This window comes from Pterocles gutturalis, unplaced genomic scaffold (genome assembly GCF_000699245.1).
Source record: "Pterocles gutturalis isolate BGI_N339 unplaced genomic scaffold, ASM69924v1 scaffold7188, whole genome shotgun sequence".
Taxonomy (NCBI): domain Eukaryota; kingdom Metazoa; phylum Chordata; class Aves; order Pterocliformes; family Pteroclidae; genus Pterocles; species Pterocles gutturalis.
Genome location: NW_010122981.1, coordinates 1,940 through 22,826, shown reverse-complemented (window position 1 = coordinate 22,826; position 20,887 = coordinate 1,940). Strand labels below are relative to the sequence as shown.

At 43.9% G+C, this 20,887-nt stretch overlaps 1 protein-coding gene across 1 annotated transcript in view; it reads left to right on the top strand.

The window, feature by feature from the left end:
- The window catches only part of LOC104464877 (ras and Rab interactor 3-like), a gene marked incomplete at its 3' end in the record, with an annotated part of 38,568 nt that extends 17,997 nt beyond the window's left edge, over window positions 1-20,571 (top strand). Inside the window, exons 5-8 of the mRNA XM_010077720.1 lie at window positions 2,303-2,394; window positions 6,629-8,104; window positions 10,860-11,168; window positions 20,440-20,571. Of these exons, the coding sequence (XP_010076022.1) occupies window positions 2,303-2,394; window positions 6,629-8,104; window positions 10,860-11,168; window positions 20,440-20,571 (2,009 nt within the window). The remainder of the gene's footprint in view (window positions 1-2,302; window positions 2,395-6,628; window positions 8,105-10,859; window positions 11,169-20,439) is intronic.
- Between the last annotated feature and the right edge of the window lie 316 nt (window positions 20,572-20,887).

Here is a 20,887-nt window from a genome sequence, read left to right as displayed (position 1 = left end):
CCTGCTGCAGCAGGCCTTGTTTTGAGTTGGATGTAAACTTTTGACCTCCCTTTATATAAACTTAGATGACTCTTAAAGCAGTTGTTTCCATTTAAGAGGGAAAAGCAGGTTCAGGATATGTTTACAAGGCAGTCGTGTTAGTGACTTGGTTAGGTCCCATAGTAGGAGCGGTCTATCTATGGTATGACACAGCAAGCTGCAGCTTACTCAGCCAGTAACATTTGCACTATTTTGGGGGCTGTTTCTGCAGCCAGCTGAGTTCAGTGCTGCTGGACCAGAACACATGCAAGGGAGCATGCTCTGGCTCACCGCCATCAGTGAAAAGACACTTAGCCATCTAGATGTGTATAAACCCTATAGAATCGGCATAAATTAATCCTGGCCCCATATAAAAATTTCTGTCTTAACAAAGGAGCAAAGAAAAGCCCAAATGCAAACAAGAATTGGGCATTTCTAGTCAAATGGCTGGTGGGAGGGAAAATCTGCTTGCTTCTGCTTTCCTGCAGAAAGGACTGTGGCTTGAGAAAGAGTCCCAGAAAGAAAGAAAAGCTTTTCTGTTAGTTCCTTTTATAGATGTTACTTCTGAGTGTCAAATACACATTCAGACGGTTCATGTGATTTCTCAGGTTGCTGTCAAAAGAGGAGGTAAACAGGGAATAATTTTCTGAGAGAAGCAGGTAATAAAAAGGGTGCTTAGGCATTAACCTGCCATTTGCTGGCAGCTTGTAGGAGCTCTGCATGATGGTGAGTGGAGAGGCCTGTTCTCAGGGCTGTAGTAAATAGTCATCTATAAATAGCTAGAAACAGCTTATCAGGGATGACGGGCTCTTCTCAAAAGAAAGTTTGGCCTGGCTAGATTACCTTAGATCACAAAAATAACACTTGTAGGTAACAGGTGACTTGGTGGCTTGTCTGCAAGCTGCTGCTCCATGAATAAAACTGGATTTTTTTCCATTAGGGTAATGTCTTCGTGTTTGCTGATTTTAGATGTATTTTTCCACCAAGGCGGGGGGGGGGGCGGGGAAGAGGAGAACTACTCATGCATATAACAATAACAAGCAAAGAAAGCAGAAGGTCCATGGACCCTCTTCCTCTTTTAAACCCAATATCTGCCATGAAAAAAAAAATAACCCTGGGATCACATCAGTTTATGTCAAATAATGTGTCAACAGAGTGCTCAGTGGTGCACAGAGAACCCATGGAGCACACAATACATCAGTAAAATATGCATCTGTTAATAAGAGCAAAAGTAGCCCTCTTGCATTCATCTGTCAACAGATTGGTCCTCCCCAGGTCTGCAGTCACATGCATTTTTAGGGTGTGAGTTTGTGTAGAAAAGACCACTTACCTACAAGGGCAGCTTTTTCTAAAATAATTTCCTGCAGCTTTCAGAAAATTTTTGTTAAATTTTTAATGTGTAAAATGATCCTGTGCCATTCCCTGATACCTTTTCGGAACTATTATTACTGGCTTTTCTAGTCCTTGTTAGAACAGAAATTGAGGTAGGAACAAGTTTAGCAAATTGTCATTGGGCAAGAGGCAAACCTGAACAGTTTGCCACCAGTCCAAGAGCTCCGTTAAATTATTTGGGACTTAGGGTGTGTTTCAGTGAAACCCAACTAATGTCTTCTGAGAAACTGCATCTTTTTTTTTGGTAAAAATATAGCATCTTTCCAGAAACCAAGCAGTCAGGAGTCTGAGAGCGCAGAGTAGAAGGATATGTGTTTTCTCAGTGTCATGCAGCACTTCATCGTTGTCTGTCACTTCACCCAGGGGCTCCCCTTCCCCAGGAGGGGTCTTCCTTCCCTAACCCCGCTGTGTCTTGCTGTGTCCCCACGCCTTACACTTACACTGATTTTTAAAAGAGGAAGCAGGGTGGGGAGAGAGGGGTAAACAGACAGAAAAACGACTGCAGATCCCCTCCACACCAAAAAGAATGGCTTTTCTAATTACAGTAATTACTATTTGCAGTACCTCCCTTTTCAACCCTTGTGGTCTCCCCTGAGGTGACAGGCATTTCCTGCTGTTTTTGGAGGAGGAAAACTAGACACAGTGATTAAGCTGGTAGCAGGCATGAAGTATCTCCACAGGAGCTGGTGATCACTTGTGAAAGCAGAGCAACCCAGGCTGACACAATGTCTTACTGGCCGTGAGATCTTCCTTTGTCAACATCCAGGACTTTGCAGAACAGGGCTGAAATTATGAGCCAATTCCATCACTAAAACCAACAGTAAAATCTGGAGTTGCTAACAATTGTGGAGCTTACTCTTTTATTGTTTTTTCACTGTGTTTCTTTTTACAGGGATTTGTTACCCTACACCCTGAAGCTGCCACAAGCAATATTAGAAGCCAGTAGCTTTCAAGACCTTGAAATTATCTCTAGTCTGGGGATAGGTAAGTCCCTCAAAGTAGCCAGAGTTTCATTCAGACTTGTGAGAACCATGTTGCCTCAGACAGACATAATGCAACTGGAGGATAGATGAACTATTGTCTTCAGAATAGCTGAGGAGGCCTGAATGGAAGAGAGAAGATGTTTATGATCTTTACGTTTATAGAAGCACATTGAAAAGAAGGCCACTCGCCCCTTTGGATGTAAATCTCCATGTGGACTTCTGTGCAGGGTGCAGGACCTACAGTCTCACTGTATAAGCTGAGGCTTTCAAGAACTGAAGTGTGGCACAACCTCTGAAGATAGCTTACACACATTGGAAGCAGTTGGCATCTGAGGTATATGAAAAGAGGAAAACACGTTCGCAATTTCCCCTTCTGATGTGTGGAAGCAATGCTGATTGAAGTGTGATATTTTTGAATTTTGGTATTTGTGCTTCCTCTTGCAGGATTTCTAGCTGGTAGAGAAATGTGTGATGTCCCAGCATGTTCTCTCACCTCACACTAATCAGATACAAAAAGGAATGTTATTTTCAGTGACAGCACCAAACAGGCAAATTTTAGATCAGGTGTATAAAGTTAATGAAATGTAGTTCTGTAACTTGGTATTCCTTCCCATTTAACACACTCCACTTGAGACAGCTATTAGAGTTAGCCACTCATGCTACTTTGCTTTTCAGTTTTCCCTCAGCTGTTGAAAACAGCCACACAGTGGTGAAAGATGAAGAGTTAGCTCACTTAGAGATACTCAGTAGAGCACCCTGGGGCTTTGGGGATCTATTTTTGGATCTTCTGCATTACACCTCCCAGAAAGCATGGCCAAACCCCACTGGTTTCAGTTCAGGCACCTTTGTTGAATTTGACCATTGGATTTGCCTCTAACACTTTCACCATCCTCTATTTTGAATATGTTCCAATTTGTCAAAGCACCCTTGAGTATGGGTGTCCAGCTAGCACTTATTGCTTAAAGAAAGGTTCCTTGCAACTTGAGATAGCAAGTTGTAAACTTAGTATTAATTTTGTTATAACAAGTGTAAACATTTGTATTAAAATGTAAGAAGTATATCATGATTCTCCAACCTTTGGTCTAATTTGAGCCAGCGTAGGAGATCCTGACTCAGGCAACAGTCTTCAGCAACTTCTGAAAGGAAGAATTAAAGCACAAGCTCCGAAGCCATGTTGGTTGTAGTCTTCTCCCTTCTCTCCTGTATACTGGTGGTCATAAAAGAGGTGATTCTTGGAGGTTTGCTTGTGATGGTACATTGCATGCCAGGAAAGTTTCTGACAACAGAAGAAAACCTGCTGTTGCATAGAGGTTTCCTGGGAAATGATGCTAGATTCTGGGAGTGCTGTGCTGTCTCAGTAAAGTCAAACAGGCTGAAGTAATGAGTGATGTTGTTTACTGCTTCCTGGAAAAAAATTTCCAGACAGGTACACAAAATATAGGTTCTGCCTGAAGTGGCACTTCCAAAGGAATGCTAGCATTGTTTGAAATTCTCATATGTTGCTTTTTATTTATTTCAAAGTGATGTGTTTTTTAAGGGGATAGAAGTAAGATGTCTACCTGCAAACTGGATTGTTCTGCAGAGGATCTGGCTGTTATGTATATTGTCAAAGAGGATGTACTGCAGGCCCTCTAGTCCTGACCTCACTGGTACAGAAGATATCTTAGCAGGACAGTTAGTGTGAATGCACTGCACTAAGAGCACACACCACCACAGATGTGCCAGAGTCTCAAAGAACTGCTTCATTATCCCTCCCAGAGTGTAAGCTAAGGGAAGTGCCAGGACAGCAAAGGGACAGCAAATTGCCTTTCCTGCTGTATGAGACAGCGTGGCTGGGCTGGGAAACACCCTCCCTGAAGCAGCTGTGTAACGCTTGGTAGGACCACCTCATCTGGTCCTTCACAGTTTGAGTAGAGCTTTGCATTTTCATCACAGTGTCTTATCCTGCTCATTACTGAGAAAAATAACCAACTTCCCTTTTGTAGATTGGTTTACTCACCATTTCCTCAGCTCATGAGACTCCACAGCATTATATTCTGACTTAAACAAGGAACTTCCACTGTCCTGCATTTGCTGATACCCAGCAGAGTTGGAGCATGTGAAGGAAATCATACTACACAGTCTCAGACATGAGAGGCTTGGCAGCATGATGCTATTACGTGCAGTTGCACGTCTGTTCCTAAATTCTACTGTCAAGAGTGCTGCTGTGCCTGGCAACACTTTTATTTTAAGCTTCACTGTACTCCTCCCTTTCATGGTAGGAAATCAGAAAATAAAGCTGTTCTAACCTCAGCCTCCCTGAGAAAACATAGCAACATGCTTATGAAGTTGAATTAGCCATGGACACTAGCCTAGGCTGCGAGAGGCTAAATTGGCAATTTTATCCTGATGGGAATGGACAGTCTTTTAGTTCACCTGTGCATGGCTTACTCTGTGGCTGTGAAATGCTTGGCTAGAGGGACCAGAGGGACAGTGAGGACTCAGCCTGCCCATCCTGCCCCTCCTGAAGCACTGGCACCAGCTGGAGGGAAGGGGACAGTCCCTGTCCCTAGGGCAACTGACTGTGCCCCAGGGGACCACATCACTGGCAGAGGGAGGCAAAGCCAGCAGTGGGCTCAGGGCACCATAGGGGGAAAGGCAGAGCCCTGCAGAGGCCTTGCCTTTGCAAAGCACCCCTTTCCCCATGATGGGCTTGGGGCTACGCTGGTGCAGCTGGAGAACAGGGCCCTGGCAAGGAAGGCATAGCTGAAGGCACAGTCCTGAGAGCTGTACCACGCGCTCACACTGAGGGTCATCCTATGCATGTGCAGCCCCATCTGACCCCTCTCGGGCCTGGCATGTGATATTTTTGCAGCAAGACAAGCCTGACATCAAGCACAAGGCAGGGTGCAGGAGCGATGTGGGAACCCCACTCACATCCTCTTTAAGTCCACCGAGGAGAGTGTGCTGTCAGTGTCAGATCTGTGTCCAGTGACCAGGCATGCTGAAATAGTTATTTAGTTATCCACATCCCTGTTTTTCCAGGCTTTCCCATCTTCCCCTTGTCCCTGAATCTGTGGGCATGTATGCAGTCCTCACACAGTGAGTACCCTCAGAGGTTTATACCCTTTCCTTTGGTCAGAAGACACAGGGTTTGCAGGAGCTTCTGTTTCCTGATGCTTCCGGTAGTGGACACTGGATTAGCATCTGAGTGATTAAAAGAAATCAGACTGGTAAAGCAAGCAGGTTTGAGAACTCACCTCTGAGGGAAGGGAAAAAGGTTAAATATGACACTGAATCTGTTCAAAAAATGTAAAAGCACTTGGTAGGTTTTTTAAAAAACAAGTTAATGCAGAATAAATTCTAATAATTTAATCTAAGGTTTGTGACATATAGAAATGACTTATTCCATTTGAAATACCTAACTATTCTTCAGTTCTTCAGTATACAACCTTCCTGTGTGCACAGTCTTTTGCACCTTCTTTCCTCTCTTACACCTGCAAGCAGACAGTCTCAAGGCAACGTGCAAAACAGAGTGGGCATGGCTACAGATTATGGTCATCCAGAGCTATAGAAGTTAATGGTAACTTTAATCTGTAGAAGGTATTTTAAATCATACTTTTCCAGACTGATTGTACTGCAAAGCAAGATCAGACCTTGGTGTAGAACAGACTCTGCCACATGAGCTTGCTGCATAGTAGAGTCATCTTCATCTGGTGTCTCTTGTGCTCCCGGTGCACACTGGATCCAGGCTGTATATCTCAGCCCTGCACCTTCCCACAGCCAGCAAGAGGGAGACAGCACTCGCCTGGGGTTTTCACACCCTCACCTCAGGTATCCACAGCTGTTTGCATTTGGAGGGCAGTGACCACTGAACAAGCCATAGACCCTTTTTCACAATCATTTGTATTTGTTACTTGTACCTTCCTGCTCACACAGCACAGGCTCCACGGTATTAACGGTTTTCACTAGATGGGTGTCCTAAAATTGGCAAGAAAGAAGCTTCTGGTGAAGCTTCTGAGCTTGTCCCCTGGTTTGAAGCATCTCACACACATTAAATAAACCTTTCTTCACACAGTTTTGTGCAGAGGTGTGAAAGCTTGTGTACCCTTTCTTTTAACAAAAGGTAGGACTTCTACATGCCATTAGCTAAAATTCTCGCAGAGCATTTTTTCATTCTTCTTTTCTTTCTTTCTTTTTGTTTGTTTTTTTTTGTTGTTGTTGTTGTTTGTTTGTTTTTGGGGTTTTTTGGACAGATTTCTGGGATTCCTCCTTAAACCACAGAAGAAGAGGAGAGGAGTTATCCCACCCTGCAAAAGACTCCGCTTTCAGCACTACCCAGGCAGACAGTTTAAGATCTGATCAGTGTTTTGCAAGTAGCACAAACCACTGCTCATGTGAAATTGAGCTGTCAGTAGGAAATGACAGGCTGTGGTTTGTGAATCCTATTTTTATAGAAGAGTGCAGTAATCCTTTTCCTCCAGATGTACCTCCTCCTAAAAGCCATGCTGTGACCATCAATCTCCCCCCTGCCACGAAGCAAACTGAAAGGAGGTCTCCCCACCGCCCCCCTCCACCTCCACCTTCTCATGCTCTCATTCAGAAATCTTCTCTGCAGGATTCCATGACTGCCTGTGAAGAAAACGAGCTGCTTCTTCAGACACTAGGGAAGAGCATCAAGGAAATGAAAATTGAGGGCGGTGACAATAAAGAAGAAGGGAAGCACAGCTCCTCAGTCAATGAGCCCTCAGTAGTGAGCCCCAAGAAGAGCTCCCAACCCTCTGTCCCCCCGCGGAGACGGCTGTGTGAGAGGACCTCAGAGGAGAGCTGTGTCGCTAAGCCTGGAAGTTGTGAAACGCTGAAAGGGGAACGGACAGAAGAAAAACAAGACAGAAGTACAGAGAGCAGAGATAAACATTTGCTGTGCAAAAAGGCTGTAGAAATGCCTGGCGAAGTTCCTGAAAGGGCTGTATCACAGTTTCAGGAGACAAAGCCCGAACCTGCAGAGAAGAAGGAGGACATGCATGAGATACAAAGCAATGCCACTGAGAAAGCAAAGTCACCTCCTATCCCACCACCAAGAAGGAAGAGGCTTTCCCAGCTACCGACGATCCCCAGCTCCTGCCAGCTGAAGCAAAGAACAGTGGCAGAGATGGCCACGGCCACAGCAGAGGCTTTGTGCAAGAGCAGCTCAGCTACAGTGGCAGGTGGTGCCACTTGCATACCCACCAAGACTGAACCAGAACGTGGCCCCAAATCCGTCGGCTCAGCTGAACTGAAAGGTTTGCACTCCTCCCTGGAGGGCCCGGGAGGCAGCACCGTGGCTCAGGCACCAGCGTCCGAGCCAGACTCCTATTCCACCAGCAGCACAGAAGATGACCTGGAGATGCTAAGTAGTTCATCCAGTAAAAAGACACACTCCGTGATCTTGGGCAAGGCTAAGAACCGGCTGTCCTTTGTGAGCCTGTCCAATGTCTTCACTGTTTTTCTGTCTAGTGACAGGAAGTTGCAGAAGAAGATAGTGGAGCTGGCACAGGACAAGGATTCATACTTCGGCAACCTGGTGCGGGACTACAGAGTGTACAGTTTAGAGATGATGGCAAAGCAGAGCTCCAGCACAGAGATGCTACAAGAAATACGGATGATGATGACGCAGCTGAAGAGTTACTTAGTGCAGAGCACTGAGTTGAAATCTCTGATAGACCCAGCCTCCTACACTGAAGAACAGTTAGGTAGGTGACTGTGCTTTACTCATTCTTGGGCAGGATTTGGGAAGGTGAAGAGGGAGACAAGATTATGCAGACACAGGTTCTGCTTTACAGAATTATAAACCATCTCCTAAAAGCTGAGGATGTGAATTGAAGTCTAGTCTGTGGTTGCACACACTTGGAGTGCAGCTTTAAAACTGAAAGACCAACAACGGGGAAAATCCCATTACTAATGTTTTAAGGGGAAGAGTTTAAGCAGAAGAGAGGTGTGTTTGTGTGTGTAAGAGAGATGTATATGTACGTATATATGCATATGCATATACACACATACAAATATGGGTGTGTATGTATATATATATGTATGCATAGGCACACACACAGAGCTGTGTTCACTGGAAACGCAAAAGGCCAGTTTCCTTCCCTGCACAGCTGTGTTCCCCATGGCCTTCCATGTCCACTGCCCCACACTCTGCAGTGAGAATGGAGAGGACTGAGGCACTCTTTATCAGGGAGTGTTGTGATAGCACAAGGGGTAGCAGTTTTAAGATGAAAGAGGGTGGATTTAGATTAGATATTAGGAAGTAATTTTTTACTGTGAGGGTGGTGAGACACTGGAACAGGTTGCCCAGGGAAGCTGTGGATACCCCATCCCTGGAGGTGTTCAAGGCCAGGCTGGATGAGGCTTTGAGCAACCTGGTCTAGTGGAGAGTGTCCCTGCCCATGGCCACCCTGCCCAACCCTAACCATTCTATAATTCTATAAACTCCTTGCATGTGGCAGCCGTATCAGGGGTCAGTCACTCTCTCACAAGGAGGGACAAGACCATGATGATTTTGAGTGGCAGGTTGGAGGAAGCACTTGATCCTGCTCTGTGCTCCTCAGAGCTTAGAGGTGTGGATGATCTGCCTGCTGCAAGATCACTGCTGGCTCCAAAATGCAGCGTTCACCTCTCTTTGCCACAGCCATATTTTGTCTTTGGGGAGGAATAACAATATTTTGGCTGTTTAGGGGTGTTTTGTTGCTGTTCATTCCATATTCTGTGAGGGAGTAATGTGTTACTTTCCTTCTTGCTTACAAATGGACTGGCCTGTTTAATGTACATTCATGAGGGAATATACCAAGAGTTGGAGGATTTTTTATCCCAGTCAAAGCTGTACAGCCAGAAAAAGTGGGCATGCACGCACTCAGACACTCTTTTGACTTAAAACTGTTTCTTGAGGAACTGAGAACCAAGAGAGTTATTTATGAGATCCTTAAGTTGGCTTAAACCAAGCTGGGAGCTGGAAGACCCCCAACACAGAACATGGCCAACCACAGAAGTGACCAGGGATTCCAGAGGATCCTGCAGCTCTAGTATTAGGCGCAACCCAGCTAAGAGGTGAGCCAGGACCCAGAGTCACTCAGCTGTCAGCCTTAGCAGGCCCTGATGACTTCTTTCTCACTCAGCAAGGTCTTCACATGATCCTGCAGTCTCACCACAGAACAGACCTGCTGCCAGCCTCTTGCCATAGTTGGGACAGAGGAGCTACAGTCTCTCTTCTCATGCACCTCATGTAACACCTGCATTTTTTGTCCAAATAACCCCTTTCTTTGAGGCAGAGGGGGTGTCAGTACAGAGAAGTCTGTCTTGAATCTTGATTACGGAGGGTGGAGAGGAGGCAGAAAGAAGTGTCCTTGTTCTGCTTGGTAGAGCTGCGTGTGTGCAAGGATCCCCCCACCTTCACACAGACATGCCTGGTTTGCTCTAGCCCTGTTCACTGGTAGTTCCTTAACAGGACTAAGATGGCCCAGTCAGCCTAGGGAGGACTGTCTTCTCCTGTGGAGGACAGGGATACCCACCGGGGAAGATTTACCATTTGAATTGGTCCTGCTTCAGGCTGACTGATTCTCTGGATTCTTTAAAACAGTTGCATTTTGTATACATAAATGTAACTGCCCTCTGTTTCATTCCTCACTGATAGAGCAGATGAACTCTTTTGCCAGTGACCTTTTAGCCTCAGTGCAGGGGTGACAAGAGGATCCCTTGCAGTGCCTCTAGCTCTGTTTTCTAGGAGTCGGACAACAGACTTTCTCACAGTCTCTCATGCTTCCTTTTGTCCCCTGCTGAATATTAAGCAAACCCTCAACCCACACAGACTATTTCCTCATCCACAGGTGGCGTAAGAGGTGATTTAAGTATCTGTAAGTTGGAGTCACTTGAGCAGTAAGGGTGAGAAACTTCTGACCACATGCTGGTGTCTGCCTCTGCCTCTGAGCTGGTGGCTACAGCCCCTTTTCAGTCACTGCAGAGAAAGGGGTGCTTTAATGATGCTATTAATTTCATCCCAAAGTGGATATCTCAAACAGGTCAGAGAGACATGTCAGAAAGGGCATGAGATGAATCCCACCTGGGCATCTGTAAGGGCAGGGCTGTGAAAAGAAGCACAGTTAGGTGAGGTTCCTCATCTCTTCCCAGAGCTGGCTTTTCTGCTACCTGACAGCGCCATACTGGTCAGCCGGGAGCCAGGCAAAGACAGCAGAGGCTGCTGGTAGCGGGAGCCCTCCTGCAGCTCCAGTCGCAGAGACCATTCATTGATGTTCATCTCAGGCCTATTCAGGAATTCTGAAGAGTGCTGGCAATGAAATGTTTACTGTGTGGGATGTAATTTCTGTTCCCTGCTCACAGCTATGCAGTAGTACATGAGTAACCAACTACATGTTTTCTTAGGAGTTTTACTTGCACCTGTACTACTGTGTTGATTATTTATCATGGACTTTTTTTTCTTCCTTCTGTATGCAGAAATGATTGCCGAGACAGCTTTGTACAAATGTGTCCTGAAACCTTTAAAAGAAGCCATTGATACTTACTTAAAGGAAATCCACAACAAAGACGGATCTTTACAGCAGCTAAAAGAGAACCAACTTGTGATACAAAACACAACTACCACTGACCTAGGTGTCACGACCAGTGTACCTGAAACCGTTGTGCTGGAAAAGATCCTTCACAAGTTCACAACCATGCACAAGGCCTACTCCCCAGAAAAGAAGATTGCCATCTTGCTAAAGTCCTGCAAACTCATCTATGATTCCATGTCTCAGGGAAACCCAGGTACAGCACTCCTACTGGAACAGTATCCCTCACTGATCCTTCTCCATGGACCAGGGTTTATGATACAGTTGATGTGGTAATATTCAGACTGGAGGTAACAGTGATGGTTGGTGTGTTTGGTATCAGCTGTCCACAGGTTGTGTTCAGAATGGGCTGGTTAGTGACTGAAGTTCTCTGTGCTAATAACAGGTATAAGATGTTACCTGGTTAACTTTATGCTCCGTAACTCCACAAAACAGGTGTCTGTAAGTGTGTGGTTTATGGACAATGTCCTTTTTGCACAGGTCTTCACACAGCTCTCCATAAATCCTCAGAGCTCTGTCCCAGCTTCCAGCAGCTTAATGGTAAATTCTAGGAATGGGTCTTTGGGAAAAGTCTCCTGATTTGGCCTTTACATAGTTTTGCCTAAATTGAGGAGGAGACACACAATGCTAGTACTGTTTGTTACTAATTCTTGATGCTCCAGTAAATTCCAAAAGCCACTACTACTCTTCTTTGGTGTGAGGAAGTATGTGCTCTGAGTATAAATATAACTTGGGTCTCAGGCCAACCACTAAATGCACACGTTTAAGTCCTTGGACTGCAGACAGGATGCACTTCTGCAGATAAACCAAGAAGCCTGTTCCTCCAGGAATCTGCCTTGACAGTTTAAGAGCTTTCTTTGTATACTGGTGAGCTGATGGCCAGCCATGCATAAATTTGGAGAGAAGCCAGATACTAATTTGGCACAACCTGCAGTTGTTCGAGAACTCACGTTCTCCACAGGTGCTTTTAGCTGTTCTGCTTTATTTTGTATTGACAATAGCCTTGGAGCACTCATACAGGAATTGTTGCATCCCTGATGAGCCTCACCTCAGGGGCATCCCTTGGACAGTATGCAGCAGGGTTCAGTGACCAGTGTAGACACATTAACAGCAGAGCAACAAGCCACCCCAGGACTAAGCCTAAGCTGCAGGGTGGATTGGACCTCTGACTGTCTTCAAGTATTACCAGAAGATTTGGACACATGTAGGGGAATTTGCTGTAACTTTGTTAAAACAGTTGTGTTAAGTTTGAGAGAAAACTTGGTATAGATCAAAGACTTGCATGCCTCATTAAAACCTACGCAGGAGACACGTTCTTCTGATGCTGGTGGTACGTTACGTATCTGTCACACCTCAGTTAGCTCAGGGCTGGAATTTCTCTGTTGCAGGAAATGCCATTGTGTCATTTTATGTAACAGAAATTAGGAGTCAGGGAAATAATTTTAAAAAGCCTTGCATGTTTTAAAAGATTGGCATTCATGAAATCAGAGGATTTCACTGTGGTTTGCTGCGCTAACCAACGTGCTTTGTTTCAGCCAGCTCAACTGTTTTCTCACGTTGAGTTCTACTGCAAGCAGGGTGTAGCTCAGGTGCTGACTTCACCCCTGTGCATCCAGTTCCCTCTCCAGTATGTAGGATCAGTGACACATATCAGGGCCTGGTCAGAAGGAAACTGGCCTGGCATCAAAGAAATGTACCCCAATGAATTCAGACCAGAAAAAGAGGTTAAGGGAAGGAGAATGCTGTAGTCTAACTCCTAGAAGACAGTGGACTCAGAGAGAAATCGAGTGAAATGTCCTGTAGACCCACTTGAAAGTGAAATGTGTGAAACCTCTTTAACAGAATGAACTGACCCTAGAACACTTTGATTTTCCACCTGGCAAAGACAAATGTTCAGCACACTGAAATATTTTTCTGGCAGGGAATTCCCAGCTGGTGGCGTGCAGAAGAGCATGCTGCAGGCTGCTCAGACCAGATTTCAGCAGGTAGGAATTCTCCTCCTGCTCTCTGCCTGTCTCGAGAGCAGTGACCCAGGTCCCCTTTTGCTTTCAGCCAGCCTGAGGCAGCACAGTGTTCTTCACACAGGAAGAGCAGAGGCCATGCTTGGCTTCCTGTGCAATAGTCTGTTCTTCTTTTAGCTCCTTTTACTCACTGCTGAATTACAGAGTTCCCTCCTCTTCCAAGATCAGAGCAGGTGGAACACAAAATTAATCATTCCCTCTGCCACAAGACCAAAATCAGACTACTTCTGTTGAAAAATTATCAGGTCAGTAACATGATAATTATTTATGCTGTCTGATTTAATTCGCAATTTGGCAGCTCAGGCTAGGTCTTTATTCACTTTAGGCTGACCATAGGATGAACTGTCCTGAGAATATGGTTTCATATCTCAAAACGAAGTGCAAACCCCACCAAATCAAGCACCCTTTTTTTTCAGACACATACAAAACCACATTTTTTTTAACATTTTCAGACCCATGTACAGCAGTCCAGGTTTGGCCAGGGTGTCCCAACAGGTACCAAGTTTTCTTTAAAACTAGGAATAGGCTTATTCAGGAACATCTGTGCCTGTGGTAGTGCCCATCTTTGCACTGCTGAAAGACTCATGAAACTTTGAAGTCAGCTTTGACTGACTCCGTGTATATTGGGCCATTTTAAGAAAGGAGGAGTTCTTTGGTCTGATTGCAATTCAGACTATGTGACAAAATCTGCCTGAAAAAATGGCTGTGGTTGAAGCACCCGATATTTAGACTGTGAACTGAATGGATCAGACTCTCAGCTGGTTTAAAATAACATTTCTCCTTGAAGTTGAAGGTGGTCAACTTGTGGATCTGATTCATCACAAGGAATCAGGAAGGCAAGTTCACAGACTTTGTCAATACACCTTTCTCCCAACAGACCTCTAAATACAACTACAAGATACAGATCTATGTTGAAGCAGGACTCATCTACAACTACATCTAGCTGTAGGTGGCCACAGATGGGTATCACGTCTAGCTTCTCATTATAGACACTGGAGACTTAGTTGATGGAGGTCAGCTGATTCATCTGGCTAGATGTAGGTGTCTGCTTTAGGGTGAGATGACTCATGATGAGCTTCACTGATGAAATTGATTAGTTCATCATTAGCTATAAAAGGAGTTTAGGGGTACAGGTTCAGATGTTCAGATGTATGGTGTAGGCAGTGGTATTAGTAAGTGAATCCTCCTCAAAGGAATAATTATGATAGCATTGCAATGTCTCACTGAGCTTTTCCATGTTCTGTGCAAACTTAAATAACAGCAACATATGCGTAACCTACAATCTAAAAATATGTTACCTGCCTGCTAAAAATACTAAGAGTAGTTAATAAGAATAATATGCATTAAAGGAATAGAAAAAGAAGAGTTTGAAAACCCACCCCACCCCCTACGAAGTGGCTGGAATTTTTTGGTGCCATGTTTTAATCTGTGTACTAGGAAACGTAAGAGACGGGAATCATGGGGAGCTGTAAGCTCACAACTCTCTGACTGCTCTTACATTTGGAAGGCATGCCCAAATACCCACAGGGAGAGTTGGGCATATAGCTGATTTATATAGAAGCACTGTAATTTTATGTAGAAAAAAATGTGCTTATTATTTATCTTTCAGAAATACCTTTACTCAGATAAAATGTCACAAGTATATTGTATGGTAGGAGTAGAATGAGAATCTCTGCTTTTCACTCTATCAAGAACATAAGTGACACTTGCAGAGTGATAAACAAGATGCAAATCTGCAATATGTGTGGTGTATACCGGCAGTGGTGAGGATGGAGCACCCAGCCTCGTGCTACCTGGAAGCTGACATTCTGTGGAAGAGGAGAGACAGAAAAGCAAAAATAGAGGAGCTGTAGGCATTGGTTTATGAAGAAATACTGTGTGAGACAACAGGTCAAACTTGGTCAGTCCATGAGTGGGGAAGATCAGGCATGGAAAGGCTCTAAGCTTAAGTTGGAAGTTTGAAAGATGGGAAGACTGCTTTCTAAGGAGATTCAAGAAGAATGAACAGAAGAACAACTTTCTTACAGCAACGTTTTAAACTTGTGGACTACCTAAGGTTATGAAGTTTCATTTTTGGAGTATCTTTGAACTTCACAGGGATCTGGAGTATATAATTCAAAAACAGTTCTGTACTAGTGATGGAGTTGGCTAGGTGACCGGCCCTAAAAAATCTGATTCAATAATTTCCTTTGCATAGTTTTGAATGGCTAATGCATAGTCTGCTTTTGAAAAAAGAGGATAGATAGGACATATATGCCAACTTCAGAATATTTTTCTTCCCTAGATTTTAGGATTAAGTTTGTTATCCCCTATAGAATTATCAGCTGGATATTAGTTGCCCTGATGCACTCCTATATGGCTCTGCAGATGACAAAGGCATGGACAGCAAGCAGTCCATGCTAGAACTTCCTAAAACTAAGTCAGAGCAACCCCACCACACTGCTCATTATCACATCTCACTTCTGAGAAGGAAAATAAAGCTATAACAGTTTTACTTTGTTATCTTTAGGAAGAAGATATTTGTATTTAAGTTAGTATTAATGAAGGCTGATGGACTGATTGTATCTTTTTTTCTGACTAGTGCAATTTCTACATTTGAATTAAAGAGCCAGTTCAAATTTTTCAAGGGGAACAAATTCCTCTGATCTGTAAAACTTATGTTTTTTAAATGGATTCATGCCATCTGCATGTATTAACTCTCTTAATTCAAGTATACCATAAATGAAACCTTGCTGAAGTTGTATGGGATAGATAAGAGACAACAAACTGCTAGTGAGTGGAAGGATGGTCACAATATTTTCTTACGATCTTGAACAAATCTCAGTTAACCTTTCTGTACGTCAGGTTTCCCAGCTATAAACGGAGGCTAAAATTCATATTTCCTGGAGAGATGCTGCTAGACATCATGCCAGTGTTTGTAAAATATTAGAGCAAGGTGCAAAGCATCATCACTGTCTACTGGTTGTCAGAATATACATGGAGGGAAAAGAAATGCATGAATGTGTTAAAATAGGCTGTAATTTCTTTATGGAGGCTTGGGCAGAATTCCAGTTGCTTTAAATCACGTATTTAATTAATAGCCATTCTATTTAAGCACTGCATACCAGCCAGGAGCCAACGTTGTATTTGCTTTGCTATAAACATAATAGGATGAGTTTGTGGCAGAAGAGAAGGTTTATTTTAAGCTTCTTATATATATTTGTGAAATAAATGTTTCCTGATCCTGCAGGGAAGAGGGGGAAATAAAGCAAGTCATATCTGGAGCAGGACAACACCACCTTGAACAAGCAAGCTCAGTCCCAGTGTCACTGAGACCACTGGCAGGGTCAGAGTTAGACTTAACTTGTCCGCTGCAAACATACCCCTCTGTGAGAGACCACAGATGGAGCTTGACATGCAGGTCTGGGAGGTTGGTTCTGTTCAAGATTGAAACTGGAGCTGAGGAGCCAGCAGCCTGCAGACAGCACCCCTGCTCCAGCCCCCAGATGGATGCTGGTTAGTGCCCTGGTGCTTTTCATGGCACAGCAAGCACGTGGGTTGCAGGATGCTGAGCAGCACCAACCTCTCGGGTGTCTTGGTTCATAGGCATTGTTTCATATATCTTTGTGCCTCCTGTGTCTGGTCATATTTGAGTTGCTGACAGCACCTATTATCCCCATGGATGGACTGAGATACAGGGCATCTCAGGGCCATGCTTGCTCTGACTGCTGTACATGTCTAAGCTAGTCCCTGTGCCTGCTGGGATATCCAAGGCCAGGAGAACAAGGGGAGGTTCAGAGTCCTGCCCTCTCACACATCTATCCTTGGCTCCTGTGCAGTGGAGAGAAGCTGTCACGATGCCCACAAGGAGTACGCACAATATACTATGCCTGACCTGTCCTAGGTGCCAATGGAAGTTGGTGGCAACACTAGGAATCAGAACTAGATCCTTGAAGATTAGCTTTGCTTTTCTCTTGTTGACACCTACAGCTCCTGCTGACTTCAGCTTTAGCTACAGATGTGGGTATTTAAGAATCAGGCTTCATATTCCCACAAGTGGATTAAAATGATCTCTAGTAATTTATGCAGGTTATGAGCATACAGCATATGGAGAATGAGTACTCCTTCCATTATTGCAGCCAGACATCCCTACTTTGAGTTTATTAATCAAAAAGAAACTGTATCTCATATTTTAGTACTTAAGCCACAGAAACAGCTGGGAGTCCAATAATATTTCTATGAAATCTTAAAGTTGAGATGGGTTTATAACAAGGGCTGGTGGGCAGAGCAGCTAAATCAGCTTATAGAAATGAGACAGATAGCAATGAAAAATAATTGACTCGATGCCTGCTTGTACATGCAACTACTTCTCAGCCAATAAAAAAAGAAATAGAGGGATTCTGTAGGAGTTCATAAAAAGTGTCCTCTAACTTTCATTTCAGTTGACACTAGAAGTTGATGGCTGGGGACACAGAATCGTTTAGTTCCAACTTGTTATTTCATAGAATCATAGAATCATAGAATCATTAAGGTTGGAAAAGACCTCAAGGATCATCAAGTCCAACCCAACACCACCTAACTGACTAAACCATGTCTCTAAGCACCACATCTACACATTTCTTGAACACCTCCGGGGATGGTGACTCCACCACTTCCCTGGGCAGCCTCTTCCAATGCCTGATCACTCTTTCAGTGAATAAATTTTTTCTAATATCCAGGCCGTTTCCTCTTGTCCTATCACTTGTTACTTTAGAGAAGAGGCCAGCACCCACCTCACTACAACCTCCTTTCAGGTAGTTGTAGAGAGGGATAAGGTCTCCTCTCGGTCTCCTCTTCTCCAGACTAAAGAACCCCAGCTCCCTCAGGTGCTCCTCATAAAACCTGTGCTCCAGACCCTTCACCAGCTTTGTTGCCCTTCTCTGGACCTGCTCCAGCACCTCAATGTCCTTCTTGTGGTGAGGGGCCCAAAACTGAACACAGGATTCAAGGTGCGGCCTCACCAGTGCCCAGTACAGGGGCACAATCACTTTTCTAGTCCTGCTGGCCACACTATTTCTGATACAGGCCAGGATGCCGTTGGCCTTCTTGGCCACCTGGGCACACTGCTGGCTCATGTTCAGCTGGCTCTCGACCAGCACCCCCAGGTCCCTCTCTGCTGGGCAGCTTTCCAGCCACTCTCCCCTGAGCCTGTAGCATTGCAGGGGGTTGTTGCGACTAAAGTGCAGGACCCGGCACTTGGCTTTATTGAACCTCATTTCCACTCTGCATTGGATGGCTAGTCTGTTGGCTGGTTCATGATCTCTTTTGGTGACATTTTATTAAAAAAAAAAACAAAACTTTTTTTTTTTTTTTTCCAGTGGATAGGAATTCATGTTGTGAAGTTGTGACTTTCTTGGATGCCCTAGTAGACATAACATGGATTGTTTATGAAAAAGAAGTGTCAGGGAAAATTGTGCAAATGGTGTTGCACTGGAAATCCCTTGGCCTTCAGGAAATCAGAAGCACCCAATCTATGCTGCTCATCAGTAACTACAGCATCATAAAGAAGATTTTAAAGAAGGGAAAAAATAAGGCTAGCAAATGCCTTGGGACTTCATCTTCCTTTGCACTAGTTTTATACAGAACTAACGCTATTGACATCTGATTCACTCAGGTCAGAAGGATAATAGGGCTTTTCTCTGTGCAGTTTTTCTAGTACATTTTCATGTCTCAGTTGTGTCATGATTTTTTGATAGACAATATTAAATAGCTGTAATATTAAGCTGCTTGTATTACAGTAATATATATGACAGTAATGAATTGGACCCTTCACAGAGCTGAAGCTTTCACAGAGACATAAACCAAGGCAAGAACAGAAAAACAAAATGCCCATCCAGATGTTAATGAAACAATACAGTCCTTTTATAGTTTTGTTAAAGACCTAAGGCTATGGCATTTAACTAAAGGCAGACGTAATAAAGCAAACAGAATTTAAAGCGTTAATCCAGCTTTCATTAAATAAATTGTCTATGTTGTGCCACGTGAGGACTCTATTAGACACAGACTGAATTGCACCCCTGACAATCTCTCATTCTTCAACACTTTGTTTTAACTGGATCAACTCTCTGTTCACTAGATATATTACTGGGTTTATTTTAAAGTCAGACTTTTTTTTTTAATCAGGGGCTAAGCTCATGTTTATTTGAGGCTTCAAAAGAATATCTTTCTTTGCCAGTGGAGAATGTGTGTCAGCTATGAATGACAGAAAAGGAAAGCTGATTCATGGCAAAAATTTGAAAAAGTCAGTGGGAACATTTGAGAAATAGGAATTTATGCCCTACCATGGAAGGGCATGTGGACTATGGGCCAAAAATGACTAGGGTATAATTTCACCAAAGCTATATATCAAGTGTAGCTTTGATTCTTTGAGGTAAGGCAAATGGTTCTCAAGTGAGACACACATGACCGGTGGAAGCAACACATCCAAGAGCTCAGGTGAGGAAAACTGCCCACTGTCGGAGGGAGGGCATTCAGAATGAAAGCAGTCCTGGCGTAGGTTAAGAGAAATGGTCAACCCTGAGCACTGGGAAGATAAGCATGTTAAGCAACTTGTTATTATGGGTTGTCCATGATGAATTTATGATATGGTGGTGGAAAGTGAAAGCATCTTTCAAATAAGGAAAGTTACCCTCATTTTCTTTGTGGTTTATGCAGTGAAGCTTCAGTTTGGATTCTATTTTAGGTAGTAATTACTTAAAATGATGACTGTTAACATGTATGCTTTTTTGTCCTCAGAGATCCCAAAGAGCTTTTACAGATTACATACAGCATTGCTTTGTTGACTTTGTTGATATAAATGGTTTAAGCACAGGAAATCTTGAGCCCATGAGGATCTGCTCCTCTAGCACCTCTTGCTAGTCCAAAACTAGCCTAAGTCCAATGTGACAGGCTTTTTTGTTTTCTTAGCTACACACCATGGCCTAAAAGATGCTTCCTCTTAGATCCTAGCTCTTGGGAGACTGTTTTGATTAGGAAAATGCAGTGCAATGTTTTGCCTTCTGAGGGAACAGGCAGACAGAAGTCCTCAGTCCTAAAACCCACTGTCTCAAATTCCATTTTCTGCTCCTTGGTCCCACACAGAGAGCAAACCTAAGAAAATAAATACCCCTAATGCATGTAGACAACTTTGCTGCTAGTATTGCAAATCTAAACTGCAGTCTTGATGGCACTGCCATGGCAGAGGGCCGAGCTGTCAGCCTTTGCAGTCTTCAAGAATTGTCTCCTGTTTGTGACCTTCCTAACCTTCCCTTTTTTTAGCGCCCCTTTTTTTTTTCTTTTTTTTCTGCTGCTGCTTTTGAGCTTTAACTCTTCAGATAATGTAAGCTAAAGTCTGCAAATGACATGCTGCGTGAGAAGCTGTCACTATTGTGTGAGAACATGTCTTTGTGGTGACTTTATTGGGACCACTCTGTGTTTCTCTTTGCTCAGGGAAGCCGTATGGTGCAGATGACTTCCTCCCTGTGCTCATGTATGTGTTGGCTCGCAGCAACTTGACTGAAGTCCTTCTGAATGTGGAGTATGTGATGGAGCTCATGGATCCTGCTCTGCAGCTAGGGGAAGGTAGAGTACAATATTTGCTCCTGGGATATTCACGTTGGAAATCATTATTTACCTCACTTCAGCATTTGTGAAAGTGGGGCAGCAAGGCTCTGGCTAGGCTTTGTGGATAAGCTTTGGCAAAGCTTTTCAAATATGAGGCTCTAAAATTATTGTCAAACACTTTAGCTGTTTTCAGCAGTGCAGTGCCCTTAGACACCACCTAGAAAGGCAGGGAGCCAGCATAAATGGAACTGAGTTGCTGGATTAGTAACCTAACCAGAGACATCTAGTGTTCCTTGACGCAAAGGCTGAAAAGTTTAAAGGTCTTTGCCTTAGC